This window comes from Amphiura filiformis, chromosome 8, assembly GCF_039555335.1.
Source record: "Amphiura filiformis chromosome 8, Afil_fr2py, whole genome shotgun sequence".
In the NCBI taxonomy this organism is placed as follows: Eukaryota; Metazoa; Echinodermata; class Ophiuroidea; order Amphilepidida; family Amphiuridae; genus Amphiura; species Amphiura filiformis.
In genome coordinates this window covers 64,857,084-64,883,729 of record NC_092635.1, presented here as the reverse complement: position 1 = coordinate 64,883,729, position 26,646 = coordinate 64,857,084, and the positions used below count along the sequence as shown (strand labels likewise).

Here is a 26,646-nt window from a genome sequence, read left to right as displayed (position 1 = left end):
GGTTTCCTTCACCCACCTATTCTCGAAAAAAATTCAAATTTCTATGTAAATATGCATTGTGTTGGGGCCCCGGTCTCGGCGAATTCGCTGACTAGTAAATGTGTTAACTAAGGTTTGCCTAGGTTACCTACATTTTGACTGACTAACAAATGTGTAATAACTGAGGTTTCCCTAGACTCGCTGAGTCTCATGGACGCCGTTCCTATGTCCATCAGACTTGTATTTCCCATTTTGGATGTCAATGGGAAATACACACTTAACGATTTGCGCCAGTTAGAAACTTGAAAAAAAATCTTAAAAATTTTATCAATGTATATAAAAGTGGTACCAACCTTATTGTGCTTGCTAATTTAAGACTCGGTTGAAACAAAATTAAGGATCGAATGCATTTTAGTGTCAAAAAGGCAAAATTATCGTCAAAGTTCTGCGAAATCGGCACCCTTGCGAAAGGGTTCAGAATTGAATCGAAGCGAAAATATCCGATCTTTGCGATCAAAACCACAAAATTACAACTTTAAACATACTATTGGCAAAAGACATTATTACCAAACAATATAGAATAGAAAATTTGACATCATTTTCTCAAAATATTGAAGAAATTTGCTCACTAGACATCGAAAAAGTACGCAATCCAATTCCCGTTCAAACGCGTGAGAAACTGAAAGTGCATAATCCCGACTAGGTTTCCCTGTGATACCTAGGCTAAACGGTGGTTCATAACCGGCCAAGCTCAATAGATAAGAAGCTTAGCAAATCGATAGTGCACCATTCATACCTGATTGCTCTGTATCGACTCATAACGATCATAGTGCAAAGGGAACTGGATTCGTGGATTCTCCTTCTATTAATAGCTCGATGGTTCAAGTGCATGCCATGAGTGGATGGATAAGCTTTTGTGATCCGATGTAAACTTTTAAATCCTCTTGAACTGCTACTTACTTTGTCCATTATTGAATCTTCTTGTAACAACTGTTAAAAACCTTCTTGTGTCATATATAATGAGAAATGCGTGACAGTACTTCTGAAATTGAAGGAATTATCATATAAAGCAGGAGTCTAAATCACAAATTTTTACATCATGGGCGCCGCCATATTGAATACGCCCTCATCGCGATTCTGACCAGGTAATGGCAGACACCGACACGCCCACCTGTGGTTTGTCTATGTCTAAGGGACCGCTCATAAACACTTGTTAGCGGGGCCTGATGCAAAAAAGAAATCATCGCGAAAATTTGCCCCCCCTTACAGACCTCAATAATGTCAGGGCCCCCCTTTTTGACATGAAAATTATGGGTCAACCTTAATTATGGGTCAACCACGGTGGGTCACCCCATTAAAATCCTGTAGAATGTAGAAGACGGGCGCGATACAACTGTAGGCCTACATAGGTTGTCTACCCATAAAATCCTGTAGAATGAAGCATATAAACTCAATTTTTCCAGGAAAATTTGTTCAGCCCCCCTTATGAGGGTCAAAACTTTTCAGTGTCCCCCCCCAAAAAAAAATATAGACCATCTAATATAGTTATTAGATGGTCTATGGTCTAAACTCACCGATTCATTTTTAGTTTAAAAGTTGGTGTCAAACAAGGCTGTGTTTTTACCAATGTTTTTTAAAGTGATCTTCCAAATATGATATGAATGATTGTGATCCAGTTATTCTCAATAATAATTCACTATGATTATTTTTATCTTAGTCGGCAGAAGGACTTCAAAGTGTTCTTAACAGGTTGAATGATTATTGTGTAAATTGTTGCAAAACAAAAGTGGTCGATGGTCGTGCTCTTTCATCATATTCTTTTGTTTTTGGTAAAGTTCCAATGTTGAACTTTTTAATGAATAGGCCTACCCGAACTTCAGTTATTTAGGTAGGCCGTTATTATCTTTTCACCATCAGGTTCATTTACAAAAGCTCATTAATTGTCTTAAGGGGTGATGGATTTCTTTTTGATTGCCTAGAATCTAGGCAATCAAAGAAATGAGAGGAATCTGCCACTACAGTGAATTTTTGTTAATCACAGGTTCAAAATTGATGGTGCCCATCAATGACCCACAAATTAAACTCTCTAGTTTTATATTTGAGCATGGTCACTTAATTGTGTAAGGTCACTATGATGGGAAATTATTTAAATAGGCTGTGATGTTGCATTTCAGCTCTCGCACTTTGAGACTCAATTTCATTAAAAGCTATTAGGCCTAAATTCCCGTGGACGGATTTCCTAATATTTGTATATTTATGTGTTGAAAATTCTAAAGAAAGAATTGTGATACTTATTTCCAACTTCTGAGCACAACATTTGCCTATGAATATTGTCAATGCAAACAATAATTGGACATGCTTTCACGCGCTCGGAAAGGTCCATTTTCATTTTGTAATTTTGACCTTTGTGTAGGCCTAATGAACTAAGCACCGTAGAAAAATATGACAATTGATTTTTTTTTATTCTGGTGCGGTTGTTTGATGGGATCCTTTATTAGTTTTTCAAACAAAACATCATGTACAACCAAATTTTAGGCCTGAGCAGCTAAATGTGATAACATGCAAATGTATTAGTATACAGATGCATTTGAGTCATTCGTAACTTGAATTTTCCCTATTTTACAAAATTATTCACTTTTATAGCATTTTTATAGCTTTTTTGGATATAAAATGTATCTATTAATGACAAAATTGGTGAACAAAAATTATTGGCCGCCTCCCCCACTGGATCACCCCCTCTTTCGAAACTTTCAATAAATATCCGGGCCAAAAAATACCTATCGGAAACATTGATGGCGCGCTAACACTCTGAAAACTGCCCAGGCCTGAAACTGCCAATGTCCCTGCACTGACAATGACTGAAACACTAGCTATTAAACACTGCAGGGAAAACATTCAGAAAAATATAAATTAATTACTGTAACGTTTCTACGCATCTCTGACGCAGACCCTGCTGAATAGTAAATGCTAGATGTCCATTTTATTTCATCGAGGAAAGATAGATCACACACAGTGTTGAACAGTTTTAGATCGAGCCTGCATGTGGTTGGATCAACTTGCCCAAGTGATAGTACAGTCATATCATCAGAATCGGAATTCTGGTCTATATCGGCACCATCACCAGTTTGGGCACCAAAGTGAACCAATCACCACCACAATAACCGCATGTTAGTTTCCCATATCCTCCAGTCACCATGATGATTGTGAAACTTTTATTTGGCGCCAGTTTAGTGGTCCTATGTTCAGCTCATGTCAGATTTACGTTTCCTCCAGCAAGGAAATATGATGTTGATTTCTTGGATAATGCTCGAACTACTGGAGCTTGTGGAATGCAATCAAGTAAGTAGATGATGATGATGACGACGATGATGATGATGATGATGACGATCTAGGGTAGCGCTGGGTTGCTTTTTGGGGTCCCGGACCCACAGGGGCGTGGCCAGCTTTCTTGGTCGGGGGGGCAAAATAAAATTTTGGGGGCACAGACGAAACAAAACAATACATAGAGACTGTATGTCTTCGAGCTTCCCGAAAAAGGGTCTTATTGGGATGATGTGTGCGCGTAGCACAAAAAATGGTATTTTACACTATTTTCGCCCCATTATCCCGTTAAAAAAGGGCTTTATTGTTGCAATGAGCCCGCATAGCGCGAACATTTTTTGTATTTTACATTATTTTAGCCCTGAATTTTTTGCTACAAAAGGGCTCCTTGCCCTTTTCTTTTCCTTTGCCTTCCTGATTTTCTCTTTCATTTTTTGTCAGAGGGGCACTTTTTCTTTCATTTTTTTGTCAGGGGGGCACTCTGCCCCCCTGCCCAAGGTTTTACCAGGGAGTTGATTCTGACTGTTTGCTAATACATCAGAGAAGGCCTTGTGATGTCATACATTTTACTGTGTTATTGTAAAGCTTAATAAGGCAATATTTAAAGAGGAAATTTAGCTGAATTGATAAGGGGATTGTATATTATTAAATAAAGCCCTTTTCTAACACCATTTTTACTTGGACACATGCTGACATGTATGCATGACCATTATTGTTATTTACATACAAAGTGGGTCAGTATATTGATTCCAAGTTATTATAAATTATTCATCAGTTATGAATATTATTCTATAAATGATTTGTGCATGCATGCTATCATACATGTAGTGGATCAATGATCATACATGTCATGTACTGGTTGAAAAGTGGCATAGCCAGCGGGTGGGATGGGGAGGGGGGCAGAGTGTGCCCCTGACAAAAAATGAAAGAGAAAAAGTCCACTGGACAAAAAATGAAAGAAAATCAGGAATGTAAAGAAAAGGAGAAAGGAGTCTGTTTCCCACCCCCACCAAAATTCACCCCGATCATGGGCCAAAATAAAGTGTAAAATACCACTTTGTACACTACAAAGTATATTGTCCTAATAAAACCCTTTTTTAGAAGCTCAACATGTATACAGTCTCTCTCAAAACTTGGTATCTAGGCGTATAAAGTCCCACCGATAATACCAGGTCAAAATGATGCAATCAGGATTTTTTTTATCTTTCTCCCAATTTTTTTATCCTGTATTTTGCAGGAGTCTTTAACATTTACCTTCCAGCTTTCTGCAAAGCCATTAAAATCTACTTGATCTCACTAAATCTCTTACACAAACCAAGTGACCCACCCTGACTTTGGAGATATAAAGAGCAATATAAATTTTTTTAGGACTTAAAATTTATATTTAATACAAAAATACTTTGATCCAAAACCTCATGCTGATTCAAAACACAATATCTGACAGACTCTGCATTTACTTGGGAAAATAGACTTACATAAAGACTCTCCTATGAAAATGATTGACTTTTGACACAGCGAGGTAGTACCATCCTACTCCCGGTTCCAGAAAAATACAGCACTCATTTTTTTAGATTAAAAAAATATTATCCTCCTTTGCCAAATGAAACATAGCTAAATCTTAATCATTTAGTTAGTTCAAACTGCCGGTCAATAAAAGTCAAATTTGAAGAGTTTGAAATTTCAGGGTAAATAAAATAGACTAATTTTTTTAGATTAAAAAAATATTATCCTCCTTTGCCAAATGAAATATAGCTAAATCTTAATCATTTAGTTAGTTCAAACTGCCGGTCAATAAAAGTCAAATTTGAAGAGTTTGAAATTTCAGGGTAAATAGGCCAAAAACATGCAATTTTACATGATTTTTGACAATTACAGTCACAAAATTGGTCACAAGTCTAAGAATTCAAAAATTGTAGTAGTAGGCATATTGGCTAAAAATGTGCTTATAAATTTAATATTTCATATTAATTTTGAATAACAGATAGGCCTAGGCCCTATATATAAGAAAATTAATGTGTTTTTCCAAAAATTAATACATAACCTGAATTTAGTCTTAGTACAAGTCTTTGGGCTTGATCATCATGCACAGCATTCAAAAAGACACCCTAAAAATGCACGTTTTTGGCCCTTATTCCCAAAAATTTGCCCAATAGTAAAATTTGACTTTTATTGCCAGTTAGAACTAAGTAAAGGATTAGGATTTAGCTATGTTTCATTTGGCAAAACAGCTTAACAGGATAATATTTTTTTAATCCTAAAAAATGAGTGCTGTATTTTTCTGGAATAGGGAGTAGGTATTTGTCCAAGTCACTAAGTACACTTGTGTAATTGTAACTGGTGCAATTGTAACTGGCTATTGTACAAGGCATGCATCATATTATTGTGTTTCCCACAAGGTTTGTTTTCTTAAAGATCTACAAAGATCAGAGAATGAGCAATTCACAATGACCTGCCTGTGTTAGCATTCTCTTCGCACACTCTTGCTGAATTTAAAAAGAAAAGGTTCCAAAGCCTTTATCATACGCAATAATGTTACGTCAATCAAACGAAATGTTTTTAGGCCTTATCAATATTAATTTAAAGGAATACAAGCAGTGGCGTACCGTGGCCTCCCCGCTTCAATTTTGCCGCCCCTTCCTCAACAGCCCGAAAAGGTTGTCCCAATTTTTTTCTTGGTCGTTTGAAAAGTGAAGAGCAAAAAAAAAAAAAAAAAAAAAGGTTTCAGGCGCTAGTGCACTAAAAGCGGCACATTTTGATGTATAGTACCATTTTTTCAATTTTTTTATGCTTTATCAAATTTTTCCGCCCTTTTTTATTTACTAATTCTTTTTGCCGCCCCCTTCATTTTTGCCGCTCCTGTTTTTGCTGCCCCTTCTTCTTCCACCGCCCCTTCATTTTGGCCGCCCCCTGCTTTTACCCCGGGGGGCTGGCGCCCCCAAACCCCCCCAAAATACGCGCATGACAAGGCAGTGGTGTATATCACATTTTGCATTCAGTGGCGGGGCCAGGAATTTTTTTCGGGGGGGGGGCATTGAGGAGGGCAAAGTGAATTTCAGGGGGGGGGGCAAAATAAACACATTTTGCAAAAAATTACCGCAAAAAGTGGAAATTTTGGTGATTTTGAGTTTTTACTGGGGGAACAGGGGGGAAGAGTTCTGACTGGGGGAATTTTCCCCCATGCCCCCTGGTGCTGCCACTGTTTGCATTTGAACTCTTCATCCCATTTGTGTAACTTGAAGCCATGATGATGTAAAATATCAATACATACAATCATACATAGTATATTATATAAGAAACCTATCAACCAGTGCCATGGCCATGGGTTATAGATTTTTATGGATTCTTTATGCAAATTAACAACAGGAAATGAATACAGCAATATATCACATGATTTTTGCCATATTAAAAAGCTATATTTTCGATATATTTCAATTGAGTATTTTTTATTGGGAAGTTATGAAGTGGAATTGTTAATATTGACATCAGTAAAACAATGGTATTCAGAAGTAAAGGTAAATTCTGATATTGTTAGAAGCAAAAGTGAATTTTGTGCACTTTGTGAGATCTGGCATTATCTTTTTATTGGATATCCTCTATTTTAAATTTTCATTAATTCATTTATTCATTCATTCAACAATTCATTCATTCATTCATTCAATTATTCACTTTTTTATTTATTCATTCATTTATAAATTTGAATACGCTTGATCTGTGAGCAGAATGAGCAATTGAGATATGGTCATTTGTTCCGAGGCTATCAGTCATCAGGCAGTCGGGATGTTCAGTACTGTACAGTAAAAGCTGTCATGCAGGGAAATGATTTAAAGCCATACAAATGTGCAGTCTTTTTGTAAAAATTATGAAGTTGTTTACACATGTCCCACTTACACAGGAAAGATTTCTGTCCATTTTAAGCCGAAATAATAAGAATCACTTTCAAGTCCACCTCCCTCCCTCATCAATTCATCAAAATCCTCCACATGCAGTGGCGGCGCCAGGGGGGGGGCATGAGGGGCAAATGCCCCCCAGTCAGAACTGTTGCCCCCAGTAAAAACCCAAAATTAGTTGATTTTGCCCCCCCCTGAAATACACTTTGCCCCCTCAATGCCCCCCTCCCCGAAAAAATTCCTGGCGCCGCCACTGTCCACATGAGAACCAAACAATTAATTTTATGTGGCCTAAATTCAACATAAAAGCGCAGGATTGGTCATTGCACAAATAGCCTTCAATTGCAAGAAAGTGCGCAATTTGTATAAATATCACAAATAGCCAGTTGCTAAAGCAATTTTTACAAATTGCATAAATAGCCACAGATAGTTGCAATTGATGCAATCTATGTCAGACAAATTGTATAAAAAGCCACAGGTGTTGCAATTTGTGTGATTTATGTCAGTAAATTGCACGAATAGCCTACAGTTGCAAGAAAGTGTGCAATTTGTACAAATAGCACAAATAGCCATGTATATATGTAAGCAGTTTTTACAAATTGCATAAATAGCAACAGGTGTTGCAATTTGTGCCATTTATGTCAGTCAATTGCACGAATAGCCTACAGTTGCAGCAATTTTTACGATTTGTACAAATAGCCATGTACGTAAGCAATTTTTACAAATTGTAGAAATAGCCACAGGTGTTGCAATTTATGCAATTTATAAAAGCAATGATGATAATATCTGAGTTGCTTCCAGTAAGCGCTATTTGTGCAATTGGTGGAAAGAAAATTTAAGGAAGAATGATATGTACGAGGATGTTTTTAACCAAAAAATCCGAAAACCACCCTAACTACGGTTACACTCAACTTTTCCAGGCTCGCACTGCGCCATTTCTTTCGAGAACCGCTTTCATACAAACCAAGAAAATTTAAGGAAGAATATTACGGACGAGGATGTTTGTAACAAAAAATGAGTCCGAAAACCGCCCTAACTACGTAGCGCTATTCCCCGGCCTTATATAGCCGGTACGTTATGGCCCTTTTCACCAATTGCACAATAGCACAAATAGCGCTTACTGGAGGCAACTCAGATATGAAAAAAGATTCTAAGTTGATAATTGCATAAATTGCACAAATTGCTGACGGCTAGAAGGGACTTCGGGATGAATGTCATAATTGCTTATATAGCCGGTACAAAATGTACAATTTCCCTATACCTTATATGGGAAATCTACCAAAACAACCAATCCTGCGCCTTTCTCAAATTCAGTTGAACACAAACAGGTTTTACAAATTGCAGGTGAGCTGTATACATCACTCTCCTGAGGATGATTAGGAGAGGTTTTAAGGAGAGTGATTGCTCATGTTCTCACCCCATAAGTCAAAGCCTGTGTCACACCTGGAGTGTCGCGATAGTACAATTTGGCAACTTTTATGCCAATGATCATTAGAAAGAGGCTATTCATATGCCATTATAATATGCATCTGGTAGGTCTATATTAGACCTACATGTTGAGGCCAGTTCTACTCTAACCAATAAATGGGTGAGGTGACGGTGCTCCTGGGATGTGCTCCCTTCGATTGGGGCTTCATTTTGAAAAATATTCCACTTCTGAGGGGGCAAATCTTGACTTTCACCACTTGGAGGGGGTACAGAATTAATCTTAAGTGGTGCTGAATTGTTAGATTTGGTGCCCCTCCCCCGAAGGTACCCAGGCATAATTATGCCCTCGCCACCACCAAATGTTGCCACTGGAAGAATACATGTATGCGTTCGATAAAGGCTGCAGACTTCTATTAATAGCAGAAACACTACCGCAAATAAAGTGAACGGATGAAACAAAATGAATTAAATGAATGGAAGTAAAAATGGACAGGATGGCTTTGCTGTTTGAAATTTGCAGGGGAGCTTTTAATCGCTCTCCTTGAGTGCTACAGGAGAGCATTTTTACTGTACTGTATAATGGTTATTATTTTTACACCAAAGGTAAATGAAAAGACAAGTTAGCTTGACAAAACCAAGTGAATTTTTACTCACTACAATATTTCGTCCTTCACATCGGAGGACTTCATCAGGTATGACTGATATGGTCATCTGATCCACTTTCCCGGGAGATGGGTTTCCGGTGATGCTTAGACTCTTTTGGTACACCAAAGGTAGGCGAGCAATAAAAAGCTCTCCTCAGCTTTATTTGTGGGGAGTGATGGGGAGCAATCGCTCTAGCTCTCCTCAAACGGCAAAGCCTGACAGGATGGGGAGGGTGGCAGGCATTGAGGAAAAAACACAAATCAAACATGAAATATTGCATATTTTCTTTACACAGATCCTGAGAGTCCATTGACAACATTTATACCTGGGCAGATGGTGAATGTTACATGGCATTTGGCGTATGCACACAGGGTAAGTCAATTTGCATATTTTCATTACATTTCACTACCTGGAGAGAATTGATCAGATCACAGGAATGTCATTATTGCTAGAGGCAGTATACAGCGTTCGAAATAGGGCCGGTTAGCCGGCCATTGGCCTGTAACTTTTTGGCCTGGCCGGTAACTTTTCTGACTGGCATCTAGTTGCCAGCCCGGGTGGCCGGTAACTTTTTACGGTCAAGCCCGGCTGGCCTGTAACTTTTTGAGGCATATTTCGAACACTGGCAGTATATGACACAAATGGGTCAATGAGTTACATAAAAATGACCTTGTGTGGTATTTAGTTCCCAGGAAGTGAGTTTTGTCTGAGACAATTTGTGGTTAAATGTTGATCCCTCACTACAAGAGTTATTACTGTCGATTTGGTTGAAAAAGGAGGTGAGACACGATCAAATCTCTCTTGATAACAAAACGTAATGTGATGACGGTGGTGATGACAGATCCAGGGGGCTTCCCCCTTCTTTAGAACACGTATGCATGTTAGTCCGAGTAGACCTCTTTTTTTTCTTATAGTTATCAACTATACTCTGACTCTGATCGCTCAAGAAAGATTAACCACAAAAATTCACTAACCGCCCCTCCATTAGGGCGGCACAGTCACTGGACTTTCGCGATTCGTTTTTCATGCGCCATGTGAGATAGTGAGTATAGAAAAAAAGATCTTACTCATCGGACTAATGAATGTAAGTAAACACTGATGTAAAGATCTACAGATCACTAATGTATATATGGAAAGTCGTTGACTTGTTCCCAGTTACTTCTAAAATTACTAAGGGAGTACTCCCTGCCTTGCAGCCCTGGAATTAACCCACGGCACCCATGGCATTTTGCTGTGGGTGCCCATCCCCACTGCTGTAATGCCCTCAAAATATGTCCTTTACCCAAGGCAGTCACTTGATGTGCCCTCTAATGAAGTTGCCATCGGTGCCCCAGCCCTGCCCCTTCATTATAAAATCATTCTATGTTTGTGTGTGTTTTCTTCACATTTGAGAAATTGCCTTGGTGTCCTCAAATTTGCAACAGTTGCCATGATGCCCTCTTGAAATATTACAAATTGCTGATGTGCTGCCTTGCCTTTTCAGTGAAATCCAAGGCAATTATCAACTTGCCCTAAAAAAGTTGCTGTGCCCCTTCAGATCCTTAATTCGAGGGCTGCTGCCCTGCCTCCATTGACATGCAGTGTTGGAATTAAGTATTTTTTTATACGTATCAAAATTTGTTTTCATTACTTTTCTCTTGGTACATTCACAATCTTCAGTGTGTATGTCTTTGGCATAAAAATGCTACTCAACTCCAAAATTGTGTAGCAAATTGATAAAATTGCATAGCATTTTGCTAAATACGATACCAGCTATTTTCAACACTGTTGGCATGCTATAGGACTTTTCAGATACAGATACAAAATATTTGATGTAAAATGAATTTGTTCAATGCAATTAGTAGATTAATATTACATGTTGCCTTAAATTTTCAAAATGGATGCAAATGTGCAATTAATTCTTATTGCCTTTAAAATTTGGCATCTTTTGCATAACTTCAGTTGCTGAGTGAAATTATTTTAACAAAGTTTAAAAACAAGGAGGGAATTGTTATATATTCGGCCTTTTGGTATATCAAGGAGCACGTTGGCCTAGCGGAACGGGCACTGACTCATAATCGGAAGGTTGCGGGTTCGAGCCCCGGCGACGCCATCGTGTTGTGCCCTTGAGTAAGGCACTTTATCTCGATTACTCCTCTCCACCCAGGTGTTTAAATGGGTACCGGCATTCTTAAATGCTGGGAAGGTAACAGACTTCGCTGTAGAGGAGGTGTAGCGATCCCCTATAGCAACATTACATGGAGGAGTCTGGCCCAATCGCCAATGAAAGAGAGATGGGCACTCCGATCACTGTTTATACAGGATCGTCTCCTTTACCTTTACCTTTACCTTATGACCCCTTCCTCTCAGCATTTTGCGGATGGGTAATTTTTTCAAAATTTTCTCAATTACCGTATCTTGGGAAAAAGCCCAATTTTAAAAGTTACTCAAATTGGGGGAAGTAGTAAAAAATCAGGATTCTCAGTGGCACCAGTGACAAAGGGCAGCTTCCCCATGTAAGAATTCTTGTCCCCCTGGCCTTATAGCCTAGTTTTGACAATTTTCGTCTTATTTTGTCTCCTATTAAAGGTTTAATGTATGATTTCCTTCAAATTTTTAATTTGTCATTATATACTCAAAATGCTGAAATAATACTAGTAATAATGATCGGGAATGGTTAATTTCTGTCCATTTTGAGCTGAAATAACGAGGTAACGTGAAAGAAACACTGCTTGTTATTTTGGTCGTTTAACACGCAGTTCTATGGGCGGACATAAAGTCATAATTTCTCTGTTTACCTACAAACACAACAAATTTGGCTGATTCCATTTAGGTGCAAGTTGTGACATGTGTAACAATTACAAATATGCAAAAAAATCAGGTTTGAAAAAAATTAACCAAATTCATATTATAAGATCGTACATTATGACTTTAAAGTTGTCTTGTCCCCTTTAAAGTTGTCTTATACCTGCTGAGTGGCACCTACCTACCCAAACCAAACATGTTTGGTTTGGGTAGGAGGTGCTCACCATGTATGATGCAGATGTACTCATCATGTATGATGAGTACTCTTACCCCCTAGATATTGCCCTTAGTCCCCTAAATTTACTCTGATTCTACTCTGGGTTGATGGTGCACAGATCATATGGAAAGAAGGGTATGTGGTCGTTGATGCAATAAGTAACAGTTAGCTCAGCAGATATGTAATGATGTCAGAGTAAACTAAATTCAATTTACTTATTTATATTACTCATTGATGCATTTTAATTCTTCTGAAGTACATCAGCCATTAAAATCAAATTGAGCTTGATGAATTGAGTTCATTGCCAAAGGAAAAGATACACATGATAAATATAAAAACACTTAATATACATTCTGCTTTTCTATTCAAGTCAAGCTTCAAGAAGCTGTTACTATGGTAACAGTTTCATAATTTACCTTCCCAGCAGCCCTTGTTTTTTAATACCAGGAAGCCATTACAGGTTGGTTTAATGATCCATAATGATCCATTTTGATATATAACAGTCCTCGAAGTAAATTTGATAAATTATATATCATTTTGTAAATGATATATTATTAAAGTGTATGTAGCTGGGAGGAAAAGCCGATGATCAATTGAAAATTTTGACCTTTCATATGGAAGATATGGATTTTTTTCCCAAAAAGACCTAATTTTTTTGGGTGTTTTTGGAAAAAATCCATATCTTCAATACGAAAGGTCAAAATTTTCAATTGATTGTCGGCTTTTCATCCCACCTACATACACTTTAAGTATAAATCATCAGATTTATAAAGTTTACTCCGAGTACTGTTAAATATCAAAAATGTCAATTTTTAATCATTTGCCATAAAATGTGTATTACATTGCCAATTTCAAAAAATCAAAATTATTTGATATCAGAAGGACATTCTTCGTATTCAGAATGCAATTTGATATGTCTGATGTGCTCTAATGTCCCACAATAAATACTGTCCAAACGTTCATACCCCACCCCTTAAAAGAAGCAGCTTATAAAGCTGTGTAAGATTTCTGTGTTAATTAGGATAGTTTTTGTGCAGTTTAATTCATATACAAAAAGGATAAATCCCATTTTTTTTAATAACTGGAATTGGTAGAAATATAGAATGTGCCAATTTGTTGTGTCAAGCAAATCAATATTTCATATTACTTATGCTTTTGTCAAGGTCATCACAATGAATGGTGCAGTGCCATGACAAAATAAAATTATACATTGTTTAATTACACAATCAGCAAAGGGATGCACTTGCATTATTGTAAGCTATTGTATGACCACTAACAAGGCATATATTCATCACAGATATAAAGACTTCACAAAAAGTAATGGAGCCATAACAAATAGCTTCAGAATTACATGCCCGGGATTACATGTATAAATCGTATTTACAATATTTTACCATAGAAAGAAAGGCGGTTTATGTATGCGCATTTTGATACCCCATTCACCAAATTCTGTTCATTATTATGTTTTGATGAATCAAAAGTGTGTGAAAACTGAAAATATTGGATTCAAAACATACTGATTATAAAATTTGATGCTTTACACCAAGAGCTGTGATGCTATTATCCAGTGGCGTAGCCAGTGGGATGGCCAGGGGGGCCGGTGCTCCCCCGCTCTTCATGGCCGTCAGTTCCTGAGCTTTCCTGTAAGACCGTCGGTAGACGGAAGGCATTGATGAAAAAAAATTGGGGTTATTAAACAGACTATTTTTTACCCAGTGTGATAGAAAAAAGGGGAGAATTGTAAAAAAATGATACAAAAAGTACAAAGTATAAGTATAAAAAAAGTACAAAAAGCCTACAAATCTTAAATATCAGGACAGCCAGGATGGCCCACTGGGTGAGCAAAGGGGGTGGGGGGGTAAAAGTGGCAAATTTTGCATGATTAATTTTTTGCACTTTGCCATTTTTTTTACCATTTCCCTTGTTTTTAAATTTGCGATTCTAAGTTTCCTTCTTTTTTTAAAAATTTATTTATAACATTCGGCCGAAGCCAGGCTAAACCCAATAGTGCTCAGAGGCTACTAAATTCAAGGGATGCCTCCAGATATGACGGGACAGGGTATGGGAAGAGGTCCGATTTTAGAAGCAGGAGGAAAACCGGAGAAAAACCTGCGAGGACGAGCATGGATCGGCAACCAAACTCACATGTGGCACCGCAGGGAATTGAACCCGGGCCACAGTGGTGAGAAGCGAGTGAGAAGACCACTACACTAACCCGCCCTCACCTAACCCACTCCTTCCATTGACTTATACACAAAAGGAATATATTTGTGGGTTGTTATTTTTGCAGTAGAAGCTTGGAATGCAAAAAAACGTGAAAATAAATGTAGCGCGAAAATTTCCACTTTTACAGTATTGTTATATAAAACAAAAACATGGTTCATATAGACCTAGAGTCCTATTTAAAACCACAACATATGGTGCCTGAGTGACATTGTATTGAATAATTGATTTTGATATTGTATTCGTAATTAGTAGGCATTATAAAGTCCAGTGATTTGAAATGACTTTTATAATTATCTGTCCAAAATATGATCACATTTCAAAAACTTTGTGTCTAAATTTGGGATTATTGTGGGATTTTTTTTTCAATCACTTTTTTCAGAAGAAACTTTTAAATTTGGACAGTATCAAGGACATTTTATATTTGCTATTCACTCATTTTATTTATTTATTTATTAAAGTTATTTATTTCTTATTTAACCTGGGGTGACCAATCAATGCACTGGCACTGTTCTCCCTTGGTTCCCAGGCAGGTTCCCTGCATATTTTATTAAAAAACAAGAAGTATTTCCATCTAAATTCAGTCTAAAAATGCAAAATTTTTTACCATAAAATGATCAAGCATTTGTCAATACTAGCCTTTTCGAAATGGAGGAATGGAAGAAGAGCACATGAAAAAAAACCCAGATTAACCTACAGACCCTCCAAATTTTTGTCTTGGAAGGGCAACCAAACAATTTTTTTTTGGCTTTATTTCATCTGGCCAGCAACTCTCTCAGTCAAGAGACATCAGATTTCACTTTGTAGGCATTTTTTTTGTTTCCCTTTTGTTCTCTCATCCTTACTTGGGACCGGTCGGAAATAAGCTTGCCTTTTCTGTGGGCTTAATGAGTTATCCCGGCTTGTCATTAAAAAAATAATTTGTCAGTGTGTCCTGATCTCAAATGGCTTTGTGGCTGGATTAATTAAGCTTTAATTAATTTGTTACATTCATGTACTTTGTAATGATTTTTCTGTCTTTATCATTTGTTTTTGTATTCTAATGATCTTGCCAAATAAAAAACAAACAAACAAACAAACACATTGCTTTAATCATAGGCGTAGATCCTGGGGGATTTCCCCCAATATTTTGCCAGGGGGGATAGTCCAGTCCATACACTCATCCCCCTCCAATGTTGATGCCTGTAAGTGGGTTTTTGACCAAACTAACCTCATATTTGGCCATTTTAGCCCCCAAAGTGCCAAAAATTGTCTCGCTTCGCACAAATTTATTGCGCTTTACAGCCATATTCAACCAGTTTTGCTTCAATATGGCAAAACATTTTTACCATAAACTTATTTGGTCGCCAAAAGGGGCTGGATTCACATTACTTCAAGAAATTTTTTCCAACCCCATCCCTCCCAATGTCAAAAAGAAATCTACGCCGCTCGCTTTTAAAGATGTTATTTTAAGAATCACTTTGCATCAGTCTCAAGGTCATCAAATTGAAATCTAAATTAACATCATGTCAGACGATGAGTCTAGTAGTGAGTGAAATTGTAATAAAAGAATTTGATTATTGTCAACATCATAGTGTCATAGTAACAGGCTATTCCAATTGAAATACACACTACCCCTGTGGAAGATTTTGGAAATATCTTCCCCAGGGAGTATAATTTCAAATGGAAGTAACACGATAGGTAGCTCCATTTGAATTTCATACACCCTCTGAGAAAGATTCAAACTGAATCTTCCACAGAGGGTGTATGAAATTTGAAATGGAGCTACCTAATGTGCTACTTCCGTTTGAAATTCATACTCCCCCTGTGGAAGATTTTGGAAATATTTTCTACATGGGGAGTATGAATTTCAAATGGAAGTAGCTCCATTAGTTAGCTCCATTTGAATTTCATACATCCTCTAAGAAAGATTCAACCTGAATCTTTCAGAGAGGGAGGGTGAGTTTGAAATGAAGCTACTTCCGTTTGAAATTCATACTCCCCCTGTGGAAGATTTTTCCAAATTCTTCTACAGGGGGAGTGTAGATTTTATGTGGAATAGGCCAATATAAAGGGATTTAACATTTCTTACTTTAAATTTTGACCACTACACTCAAATTCAAAATCCACAAAATTACACACCCTGTAAAAAATTGTGTAGTGTAAAAGTTAAAATTATACTCTCTACTTTTTTTTCTACTTTCACTCACCATTATCAGATTATTTTGCCATATTATAAACTGAATACATTTCAAACTGAACACAATATTCAGGGCTCATATAATAGCAAAAGATTCTTATGAGTATGTGACTTAAAAGGGCATTTCGTGGTACAGCCTCACCCCCCCACACTTTTCTCAAATAAAGTTATACCACTCAAATAAAGTTTATACCACTGGAAACCTTTGGCTACATAATGTACCAAAAATATCTTGCAAATAAATTTGTTTTGCAAAAATACCGTCAAATTTGAATTTCGTACTGGTAAACCAGAACGAAATTACAACAGTGGCCTATGGAGCAGTGTAATATGCATAATCATGCATAACTCGCAAATGCAAAATCGGAATCAACTGAAATTTTGGGAATAAGCTTTTTTTGCGGATATCTACTGAAAAATGTCATAAAAAGAGGATTATAGGATCACAAAATCCTCCTTTAATTATTTTGCATACATGCTGCATTTCATCAATCAATCTTGCAGTGACCAGTGGTGTACAGGTGGGCAGATATTTTGCAACATAAAGTATTTTTAGGGATTCAATCATGTTGCACCGTTGTTCATCACCGTTTAATAACGATGCGGCTTAGTAAGTCGTCTGCGTGGTTTACTTTCGCGAGGGCAGCTTTAGCTGCCCGGCTAAGTAAACCACGCAGACGCTGCCGGACGCGAGCTGTTAAACGGTGATGAACAACGGTGAAACATGATTGAATCCCTTTCAACAACGAAAAGAAGCTAAAGATCGTATACTAAGTAATTCCCGATTATTTCACGAGGAATATCACTTAATCATTGCCACTCATCTTAAAAAAACTTCACTTCGATGATTTCTCTGTTGATATCAGCAATAAAACTAGGGCCTACAGAATAAAACGGCAATGTTTAGCCGCTACCTGAAAAATACTGAATTCAACAGCTCTCAGATTCAACTTGCAAGCTTGCACACGCATTGCACGCACAAAAGTTCCAGACATGACGAATTTTACGCACTCCCGCGTAATGCGTAGTCTCGCTCGTGTTCGCGTATACGCTACAGTAAAAGTGTGGATTCATCACGGTTTAACAACGGTTGGCTCCTGTACAAAGGTATAGGAAGAGTTGTTGAAATACAAATAAATAGTTATTTTTCTTGCTTGAAATATTCTACTACTTTAAGTACATTATGCAGTCAGACATATGGATTTTTGAGCAATTCCAATTGAGTTTATCGACAGTTACATGATGAGAAGCAAAAATAATAAAACTGCTTTCTTCAATCATGGATGGTCAGAAGCTACAAACAAATTAAACATCTCTCATATGCCACTGTCAAATTTTTTTGCATTATCCACATTTATACATTTTGTTACTGTCTGCAAGATTTTATATTTTAGGATGCTATAATAAAATGACATTTTACCACTACTAAAAAGGAATCCAAAAATTTGCTACTTTCCTGATCCTGAATGATCTTTGAGCAGAATATTCTTAACAAGTCTTTATTTTTAGAATATTATTAGAGTGAATTTTACCGCTGCTAAAAAGGAAGCCACATGCTCTTTGAACGCTTTTGTATTATCCAAATATATTTTGCTACTTTTCTGAAAATCCTGAATGAGCATGCAGTAGAATATTTGTGTAGTAACAAGACTCTATTTTTAGAATATTATCAGAATGAAATTTTACAACTACTGAAGGAAGCCACATGCTCTTTGAATGCTTTTGCATATCCAAATATATTTTGCTACTTTCTGCAAATTCTACGATTTCTACGAGTTGTGATTCTTCAGAATTTTTCTTGATTTCAAGATTTTTTTGTGGTCAAAATTTACATAATTATATTGACTAGCGGGATACCCGCGCTTCGCACGGGTCCCCGCTAGATCATTAAATGGGAGCGTTCACTATAACAGGAAGAATTACTGAACAGATAGAATCAGGTAAATTTTTATTTATCTAAATCTGTCTCTTCTATACATTTTCTTTTTTAGTTTCTTCTGCTTAACTTGTGATTTTCCGTTTCCATGTTATTTATTTATTTAACCCGTTCCCATTATTTTCTAAATCTGTTCTTTCTTACATTTCCCTTTTAGCATCTTTTTTATTTGCTGCTTGTGATTTCCCGCTTCCATGTTTTTTACTTAATTCTGTTCTCATTATTTTAGCTTCTTTTTTTTCTTACATTTCCTGATTAGTTCCCGTTTCATTTAGTTACTTTAACCCGTTGGCCTAATTACTCGTACCTTTTTGTCCTCATTTTAAATTTATTTTTCTTTATAGTACCGCTTCATGTTGTTTATACAACACACATTATTACGTCCTCTCATAGCGTGTCTGCGGACGTGTTCACCCGGTATACCGTGACCCGTCCATGTACCTTTTTGTCCTTTATTTTTCCTTCTTTCCGTATTATCGTGTCCACTGGTCTCTGGCTCGCAAGTCGTGTGCCTCTCGCCGTTTAGCGCCCATTGGCGTAATGCGTATACGCCGCGCCCCGACGCGATGCCGGCCAGCTGCAGTGACGCGTGGCTGGTAACCGATTTTCATAACAAAAACCCAGTTTTTACCCATATTTTCACTGTTTTTGCAGCCAATTCTTGCCCGTTTCCAACCAAATTTTCGCATAACCATCTAGGGAAGTTCCTCGATCTCCCGTATGAATTTGGCGACATTTGGATCGAAATTGACGGAGCCTTTATACACAATACATAGATACATACAACATTCCCCTATTTATAGTAAGATTTTCAACCCATTTTGTGATATTTTAGCACAATTTCTTGCTATTTTCAGCATTTTCTACTACTTATAGGATATTTCACAAGATTTGAATCAAACCCCTGAGTCAGTCAAGATTAATAGGAAAATTTTCACAGGAAAATTTTCTGGAGACGTGACACCCATGGGCGCAGACATTAGCATTATGAAATGTGACTTCGAGCACAGCGGGTGGTCTTCCAATGTATTTGAATAGGAAGAATTTCTCCTTGGATGCAAAATAAGTTACTTGTCAGAAGTTAATAATGTTATAACAAGAGTTTCCATAGATAAATATTTTTTTCTGTAGGTAAATATTTTTGAAATTATGTTTTGATGATATTGTGAAGAAATTAAGATTGCATAATTTTCAATAATTTTGCAATGCACGAATTTCAATCAAAACTGCGGCCAAAAATACTATTCCAATTCAAAATAACTAAGACTTGAATAGCGAGGTCACCGCCAGGGGTCAGAGATCAGGCTCGAGGTTACACTCACATTGATATGCATTGGTCAAGTGTCCAGAAAATTTTCCCGTGAAAATTTACCTATTAATCTTGACTGTGACTAGAATTACTCTTGCAGTAGCTTGACTTTATTTTTAATAGAATGCTATATATTGCATTTAATATGGAAGGCTATATATTCATTATAATTATGAAAGGTTAGATTCCCTTGTATAAGGGTGTTGAGACAACACTTCTTGTTTGTAGTATATAATGCTCTCATTGAAATCAACTTGACGATGCAGGCCAAGCGAGACATTCTTGTTGTTTAATGCTGCTGTTACCATGGCAATATCCAAGGCTATATAAAAGTATCCTACCTTTAATGGATGGTGGATGACGCTGCAAATTGTTTCATTTAGACTTTTGTATTTTTGTAATCTTCACAGGTAGTACTATAGATATTATTATCTTTGTCTTAGGTAGAAAGCTTTTTAAAGCTTTAATATTAAATTAAAATTGATAACGTCATTGATAAAGTCATCTTCTGTAGACGACATTTGTCGATGAAGTCTTAAGTGGGATAGTATACAAATATTTACTGCTCATGAGGGATCTGGTGGAATCTATTGTCCCGGGTGAACTGGAGATCGTGAGCCTACTATTTTCCCGAGACCGCCAGGTCGAGGGAAAATAGTAGGCTCACGGGCTCCAGTTCACCGAGGGGACCAAGAGATTAACCAGATCCCGACTTTAGAGCAGTAAATATTTGTTTTATATCCTTCATTAATATATTCTTTGTTCATTGATTGGTTAAAATAAATGTAGGCTAGGCCTAGTCAAAGCTAGGCTGGCCTTGCTTTGTTTGGATTGAATGCACGTAGGCCTACATGCATGCATGCACAAAGCACGCATACAGTTGAATGGCTAAAGCTTACCGTGAAAGTTGTAAACCTCTACAATACCGCAGTGAAACGAGTAACCATATTCTCTGTTATTTTACCATCAAAATTAAGATACTGATCCTGATGTAACTCAGATTTATGCCATGAAACCGCCAGTATTTTAGCTGCATTTCTGTGCTGCTTGTGTGCTTCAGAGGACAACACATGACTTGCTTCACATTAATACCCCGGAACCGGTACTGATATCCAGCGTATGTGGCGAGTGGCACTGACCACTAGGAACTGCGACGCTGCTATCTTGGTCATCTGGCGCTCAGAGGAGATAGTAAAACTATTTCCGGGAGATAGTACTTTGAATAGTACCTCGTTCCCTCATCGATCGGCTTTTTGATTGCTTTGCAAAATAGCAAAACTATTTTTGGTCACATGATACTCGTTTAACCAATTAATGAACGAGAATATATTAATGAAGGATATAACAATAATTGATGAAGTAATCGTAGATAACATTCATGAAATAATCTTAGGTAGATAGCACAAATGGATCAAATTATCTGATGTTGATGGCGTTTATTGAGGAAGTTATCTTAGGTAGATAGCAATTGCCGATGAAGTCGTCTTTGGTAGATAGCAATTGCTGATACTCATCTTAGGTAGATAGCATTAATTGACGGAGTCATCTTATGTAGATGGTATTTTTTGATGAAGTCATCTTAGGTAGCATTTAGTGATGAAGCCATCTTTTATGTGCATAGATAGCTTTTGATAAAATCATCTTTGGTAGATAGCATTAAATGAAGTCATCAAATAGTTGGATAGCTTTTATTGATAGGTAGATAGTTTTTGTTGATGGAATCATCTTTGGTAGATAGCAATTGATGAAATCATCTTTGGTAGATAGCATTAATTGATGAAGTCATGTTAGGCTGATAGCTTTTATTGGTGAAGTCATCTTAGGTATAATATATCATTTATTGATGAAGTCATCTTATGTAGATAGCATTTGCTGATAACGAGGTTATCTTAGGTAGATAGCATTTATTCAAAGCCATCTTAGGAATATATAGCAATGCTGATGAAGTCATTAACAGGTTACTCTACAACATAATTATTTGAGATGAAGAAGTATAATTTTACTATTCAGGGTTTCCACGGTCCTTGAATTTGAAAACACCTTTTCAAGGCCATGAAAGTCCTGGAAATTTACACAAGGTCTTTGAAAGTCCTTGAAAATTGGAATTTTACCTAAAGTATAATTTTGACAAAATTTGGGGAGTGGAGAGAAGCTGTCATTAATATATGCTGCATGGAGAGCCGCATCATGATTTTTGTGTTGTGGTAAGTCCTTAAAAAAATCATGCTTTTGGACCTTGAAAGTCCTTGAAAAGTCCATGAATTTTAAAGGCTTCAAGGTGCAGGAACCCTGATTTATTATTTTTCTATGGAAATGAACCATGTGGCATCATTACTGTAATCATTTTTTCAACCAATTGATATTTAATTAACATTATAATTAAGACCAGTGATGGTAGAGATGTATTTGCATTATTTTAAGTCAGTGAGGCATGCCATATATTATTACTTCCTTTGTGTTAAAACAAATGAAAAATATGACTATACTGAGAACATGGTCAAATGCAATTTCTGTGTTGTGTATTGAAACTAGCAGTTGTTTATTCAAGGTTTATTAGAAAAAATGCACTTCGCAGCCAAAGGCTGAATTACATACATTGCACATATAAAAATACATAAGCTAAATAATAAATGGCATATAAATATAAATTGACAATATTTTTAAACAAAGACACTTCAAATGCAAATAACCTTCCTTGATCGCTCATACAAGCTGCCACTCACATTAACACAACTGCAACACACATTCACACCCAATTACACCCATCACACTCACCAAATATCACCAATAAATAATTGACCTACAACTACCAAAATTAGTACAACAATGTCGGGTTATATAAAGGATACATTAATGGTATAAAACGTTTTTATAACATTAAACAAAATTTTTTGATAATCTAATGCTCAGCAAACAAAAATGTTTTACAGAAAACGCGTTTAAATGTCGGGTTATATAAAGGGTATAAAAACGTTTTAATAACACTCCAAAAACATTCTTGAAAACTTGACACAAAACATTCTAAACAAAATGTTATTTTGGGGTTGAAAAAATATTTTGCGAATAATGTTTGGCCAAAATATTTTCAATAACGTTTTAAAAACGTTTTCATGACCTTTATATAACCCGACATTTAAATGTTATTAAAAGGTTTTGAAAAAACATTTTAAGAACATTTCTGTGTTTGCTGGATTCAAATATTTTAACATAATGTTATTTAAGTATTGACACAATATTTGGCAAAAATGTTTGCAAAAATAGTTTACAATAACATTTTTTGAAAACATTTAAAAATATTGTTACAGTGTGTTTTCATACAAAACGTTTTAAAACGTTATCATGACCTTTATATAACCCGACATTTTAATGTTATTAAAACGTTTTTACCTAAACCAAAAGCCAAAATATAACTGATTTAAAACGTTTTTAAAACGCGTTTTGTGTTTGCTGGGTATGTACTCCAGATACTTGAAGTCAATGGCAGGCATTTGCGGTGCTATGGGGGGGCATCGCCCATATTTTTCTTCCCCGCTTTTCAGGCAAAACCCACAAAATTATGTAGGTTTGATGATTTTTTCCCCTGAAATTCACTTTGCTGGATTTGGGTGCTTTAGACGTAAAAGAATATTTTGTTTTCAATGGTATCGTAAGTTAAAAGAAACATATTAAGGTAGCCTAGTTGATGCGATCTGATTGTGATGATTTACCACGCAGCGACATTACAGCGCTTTGAATCCTCTGGAAAAAGCGCTATATAAATTCAAATTTTTTTTTTTTATTTTTTATTTTATTTTTATTTTTTATTTATTTATTTATTTATTTATTTATTTTTTATTTATTTATTTATTTACTTTCAATGTTTATATAGATGTGACTTTGCTAGCGTAGTAATGAAAGTGTCTCATTTGGTTGTATTCGCCGTAGAAGTGATGATGTAACAGGATTAACTACCATAACAATAGATGAATACAATTTCTAAATATATCGCCCTGCACTACAATGCTCAGAACTGAAGGTTCTCTTAAAAGCCCTTTAGAGAACCTAAACAGGTTCCATAACTGATTACAATTTGAACCCTGAAATAAAAAAGCAAGGGAATGTGCCTGCATGGGAATCAAATATTTTAGAAAGTTATATCTTGGAATTACAAGACCGTCATAATAATAATAATAAAGACATTTTTTAAATTGCACTATTGCATGCAAAGGCGGCTTCTGGGCGCTGTAAAAACAGACGTTTTAAAAACAACAGCAATATACATTTTGCAAATAAATTATATAAAAGTACATATAAAACTACAACATTTAGAGAGAAGATTATGCTTGCCTGTGATAATTTGCTACAATAGAAATACAGAGCAAATACAATACTCTGCAATTGAAACCAATATCTTGATTTAAGAGCCAGCGTAGCTCCATATAAATTATATAAAGTGTAATTGGTTGTCGTGGAAACAGGGGAGTCAAGGAGAAAACAGAAAATTGTGTTATTGAAGTGGTCTGTGAAGCATTTCAAGGTCGATCTGATAGAATTGATGAAAACTCTCCTGTTTTGATATTTAAAGACGCTATCAACGACTGATCCATTGGAAAGTGTATAAATAGAAAAGTGTATGAAATTTGCACATTTTAAACTTTATTCATTGCATTTTTGCATGCATACTGAATTCCACAGCCCAGTGCACACAAGAATACTGATTGGTCAGATTGCAGTTTTCCTGTAGCAAAGAAAACATTACACTCATCTTTTCTCATAATCGGCAATATACAAGGAAAGAAGAACCATACATTCCAGGGGGGCATATCAAAAAATTTTGGTGGGTATGTCCCCCCCCCCCAATTTTGAGATGGTGGGTCTTTGGGAGCTGATGGCATACTGGTAAAAGGGGGCCTTTTGGAGCTGCAAACAAGTAAAATGGGGAGTTTTGGAGCTGCAGACAGTCAAAATCAGGGGTCTCTCTTGGCTTTCTGGTTGAAAAACGCTTGCAAAAAACTAGAAATATGAGGAATGAGCAATTTTGGGGTCTTTTAAAGCTGAATTGCCAAAATCAAGGCTCTTTCGGAGCTCTATTTTGGTCAAATATAGGGGGTCTTTCAGAGCTGCAAAATCCAAAAAGGGGGGTCTTCCGGGAGAACATACCCGTATGGCTGGTCATTTGTGTTAAGTGCCACCCCCGGGCATGCATTGCATGCTGGCACATTTTTTAAATTACAATGAAAACATAATGTATAATAAGCAGGTAGGCCTAAGCCATGGAAAAAACTCCAGACATACCTGCCTGCCGGGGGGACTTGAGTCCACACTTGTGTATTTCATGATAAATGAAAATAATTATGAAAGGGAAGAAAGTGTAAAATCATAATGTGAAGCTCTGTTAAATTATAGACTGGTTAAATTGTGTGCAGTTGCAGATAAATTTCCCTGTGGGAGGCACTTAACACAAATGACCATACAGTAAAGTCACTCCTCTTGAAAGAGTCACCAGCACAAAATTTCTAGACTTTCAAATTAATCAAAATCTTACTTTGAAGGAGCATATTGTTAGTGTCATTAAAATATTTTTAAAGACAGGGTTGTTTGATTAAAATCACGCCGATTTAAATCTTTTATATAAATCACAATTTAAATCACTTGATTATTTTTACTTATTTAGAATTACTTGAATGATTTAAAAAAAATTTTAAAGTACCATTTTTGATAAACTAAGTTAATTTCTTTCTTAAATTGACTGTTTTACTTAATTTCCAATGCTTACAATTTTTGGATACAATTACAATACCTCTTTGATGACATTTTAAAATTCATCTTCAAGGTGTAGAATTCAACAGATTTTTTCCCAAGAATTTTGTCAAATTTTTTCATGTAAAAACAGGTTTTGAATTTTTGTAAATACCTGATAGAATTGTGCATATGTCTAGCATTCCACTGGTCTCTTTTGATTTTATCATTGGATATAGCAGTTCTTGAAATTAAAAGAATCAAACAAATCTTTAAAATCTTTAGTCTATTTTTGTGTGTTTTATTATTAAGCACATTGTCAAAATGCTAAATGCAAAAAAAATTCACTTGATATACTTTCAAAATCAATGTTAAGAAATCAGACCGTGCTGATCTGATTTCATTTTTGCTTAAATTAGTTCAGACCACTCATTGACCGAAAGAAAACTGTTGGAAATTTATCAAAACAATGCATAATTTGTGCTTTGTCATTGCTCATCATTGATTGTAGATTTGTTTCCCCTGAACCATATGGTGCGTACTTTGACAGTATATATAGTTAAAAGGAAGATAAAATAGAAGGAAAAAAAACAAAGAAAGCCACTCCCAACAATCAATGTAACAATTTTGCTCCTATAAGAGATAAGAAAGTAGAAATTCTTATCACATGCCTTGATACAAATGCACTCCACTTAAAACCAAGACTACTAAAAGAAAAGCTTCGGAAAATGTATCAAAATCGGTGGTGTAGCGTCATAGGGGCATGGGGGGGAAGTGCCCCAATCGATCTGAAATTTTAAAAAATCCCATATGAAAAATGGCTTGTGCCCCCCCTCAATCAGACCCAGTGCCCCCCCCCATCATGGTTGGTGCCACCTCCCAATGTGTTGACCCACGCTACGCCACTGATCAAAATGTTACATTGTTGCTTTGTAATTAGTAATAATTATTGTCTCTGTGTCTCATCATTTGTTTCAGGGTTTGTTTTCTCTGCCCCAAGTGGTCGATGTGCAAGCGTAC

At 36.3% G+C, this 26,646-nt stretch overlaps 2 protein-coding genes across 2 annotated transcripts in view; one reads left to right on the top strand and one right to left on the bottom strand.

The window, feature by feature from the left end:
* LOC140159356 (uncharacterized) overlaps nucleotides 1–1,121 on the bottom strand; it is a 15,804-nt gene extending 14,683 nt beyond the window's left edge. Inside the window, exon 1 of the mRNA XM_072182803.1 lies at nucleotides 940–1,121. Coding sequence (XP_072038904.1) covers nucleotides 940–948 — 9 coding nt within the window. The 5' untranslated portion in view covers nucleotides 949–1,121. The remainder of the gene's footprint in view (nucleotides 1–939) is intronic.
* Nucleotides 1,122–2,976: 1,855 nt separating this feature from the next.
* The window catches only part of LOC140159355 (uncharacterized), a 73,347-nt gene continuing 49,677 nt past the window's right edge, over nucleotides 2,977–26,646 (top strand). Inside the window, exons 1-2 of the mRNA XM_072182801.1 lie at nucleotides 2,977–3,318; nucleotides 9,556–9,632. Coding sequence (XP_072038902.1) covers nucleotides 3,174–3,318; nucleotides 9,556–9,632 — 222 coding nt within the window. The 5' untranslated portion in view covers nucleotides 2,977–3,173. The remainder of the gene's footprint in view (nucleotides 3,319–9,555; nucleotides 9,633–26,646) is intronic.